Source organism: Penaeus monodon, chromosome 2, assembly GCF_015228065.2.
Source record: "Penaeus monodon isolate SGIC_2016 chromosome 2, NSTDA_Pmon_1, whole genome shotgun sequence".
NCBI classification, from domain to species: Eukaryota; Metazoa; Arthropoda; class Malacostraca; order Decapoda; family Penaeidae; genus Penaeus; species Penaeus monodon.
Window position 1 is genome coordinate 57,167,380 of NC_051387.1, and position 2,500 is coordinate 57,169,879.

The following is a 2,500-nucleotide window of genomic DNA, read 5'->3' on the forward strand; positions in this document are numbered from 1 at the left end:
TCGTGCAGGTCGTTCTCGGGGTGTTACCGCTGCTCCTGACCGTCGCGTCGCTCCTCCTCATGTACCTGCTCTACTGGCGCAAAGGAGCACGCGACAGGACGCTCAAGCTCTCCCTCGACCCCGAGAGTCGGAAGGCGAAGTGGGAGCAGGCGCGCGTCGAGATCCTCAAGAACATGGCGAGCGAGAAGAAGGCCTCGCCCCGGGAACTGGGCTTGGCCTTCTCCTCGGGCGTCAAGACCAATCTGAAGAGTCTGAAGAACCTAGCCGGGGAGGTCCACCGCGCCTGGAAGACCAACGAGAAGAAGAAGGGGATCGGAGGGGAAGGAAATGGCCAAGCGAAGAAGGACTGGGCGGAAGAATGGCGAATCTTTGCCGCTAAGGCCTCGGTGCATCCTACAGTGTCCCCCGCGCGGCATTTTAACCAGGTCAACATCAACTTTTCCCCCAAAGCACAAATGTCTCTGGATGATTGAAAGGCTCATTTGCTAAACGGCCTGTGCATCTTTTACCTCTTACTGTATCTTGCAGTAACCCAAACACATGCCATGTTAATGTTTAAGAAGTCATGTAATCTACTCCTACTCACTTCGGGAATATATTTCCTTATTTATACTGTAAGGTGTTTATAAGCGTGTGCGAGTATGGTAAGAATTAATTTTTTTCCTTAACAAATCTCTACTATTTGCATCTGATGAATACGTAACACTTAGCACCAGCTGTAATGTTTCATGTATATGTATACCCAGACTAGTGTCGATCACCATATCTCGTGGAAACAATAAAACAACGTAAGTAAGACCAAGCTCTTTTATTGACTTTCTCAGCTTGATTTTGATCCGACAGGACCAATATGATAGCGTTACATTACACACATAAATCAGACGGAAAAACGCCACAGAAACGAAAAAGTGTGTCCCCCATGAACTAGTCTGTGGCATGACAAAATAGGTTCAGTTCAGAAACATCGGGAACACACTTTTGCTGTCTTCGTCGGCCATACCATGTATAAACAGCGTCAATGATCGTCCTTACACTAAAAACATATTCTGAAATAAATAGCTTTTTATCTTTTTTTTGAGTGGATAGGGGTGGGATGACCTAAAATACAGTTAAAAAAAAAGAGATAAGTTTGGGATTCATCACCTAATTCTCAGATGAAAATAATTCGCTTTGGTGCCCATTCATAAAACGATATGACATCTTCAAATGTTTCTTGAATACGCATTTAGACCATGATAGACAACTAAGCGGGCGGAAAGTAGAAGAGGTAAGAATAAACTATCTATAAACAGAGCAAGAGCATAAACAGGTAAAGTTGTTTACCCACTTTCCGAACGAATTCAAGGATAACATTCAAGCGCCTCAAAGACCATGCATGAGAAACCCTTTTTTAGCATGGAAGTGTTTCAGTCGATCCGAAACAGGCTTAAAGAAATGAGTCAGACACACACGCCTTTCGAGATGGTCTCAAGCGTCGTTCTAGAATCACGGATGGAAAATAAAGATGTAAACGAAGTGAAGAAAAGCAGTAAGAAAATATATACGACACAATCACTTAGAATAAGAATAATGTAGAGATTAGAAAAAAAAGAAAGAAAAACGTCACTCGAGAGTCGTGAACGCATCAACTGTTTCGAGTGAACGAACCTCATCCACCAGTGCTTAAAATCGGGTTGCGTTGTGGGTAAGATGGTGTTTTATTTCCCAGCCACACTACACATTGAAACACCAACAACATACACGCATATATCTACTCACGCACCCAAACGGCCTGCTAAATGATAGAAATAAAAAAAACAAAACAAAAGAAAATATAAACTAGTATTTCCATTTGCATTTTTTTTTCTCTCTCCTCTCGCACGCTCGTTTATGATGCCTCCTTCATGCCATTAAACCCGGGTTACGTTCTCATGCTCTCCTTTTATACCCCAGCCAGGAGAAACGAGAAATAACTTGATGGGCTGACCTGGTGTGGATATAGAGCAGTGTAAGGTCAGAGCTCAAGGCATCCCAACCCACTGGCAGCTGCAGTAGAAATGGGGTAATGTAATATCCACAAATATTTATATCAGTTTCTCTTTTTCAAATTCAGGGTTAACACATTGCCTGGATGGACCTTATCCGTTTTATCTGCGAGGTTGCCAGTCCACATAATCTTGATTCTATGTATATTTTACAATCAAGTATTATCCCAAGTTTACTATAGCATTATGCGAAGAATAAAATGAAGAGGCTTTATACCTGATAGACAGTCTCAGACGGTTACATCTGTTAGGTAATTCTACCTAAATATCTCGTGTTGTGTGCATTCTAAACGTTATTCATCTGTACACTGATAATAATGATAATCTTACAATGATGTTTATACATGAACACGTGAGTACTTCATGTTTATTGAAATTGATGGTAATAATTATCTGGTTATTAATTATGATGATATCTGAATGATTAGGCAGGTAAGACTGGTGGTATTGTTGATGATAATAATAATGATGATAAT

General features: G+C 41.3%; 2 protein-coding genes across 3 annotated transcripts in view; one reads left to right on the forward strand and one right to left on the reverse strand.

The window, feature by feature from the left end:
• LOC119584121 overlaps positions 1-530 on the forward strand; it is a 1,548-nt gene extending 1,018 nt beyond the window's left edge. The window contains exon 1 of the mRNA XM_037932673.1: positions 1-530. This exon is cut by the window's left edge and continues 1,018 nt beyond it. Within this exon, the coding sequence (XP_037788601.1) occupies positions 1-473 (473 nt within the window). The 3' untranslated portion in view covers positions 474-530.
• A 263-nt stretch (positions 531-793) lies between these two features.
• Positions 794-2,500, reverse strand: part of LOC119584137 (paramyosin, long form-like) — a 96,915-nt gene continuing 95,208 nt past the window's right edge. For both annotated transcript variants that reach the window (XM_037932675.1, XM_037932674.1), the window contains exon 17: positions 794-2,500. This exon is cut by the window's right edge and continues 1,111 nt beyond it. The gene's annotated coding sequence lies outside the window, so the exon portion shown is untranslated.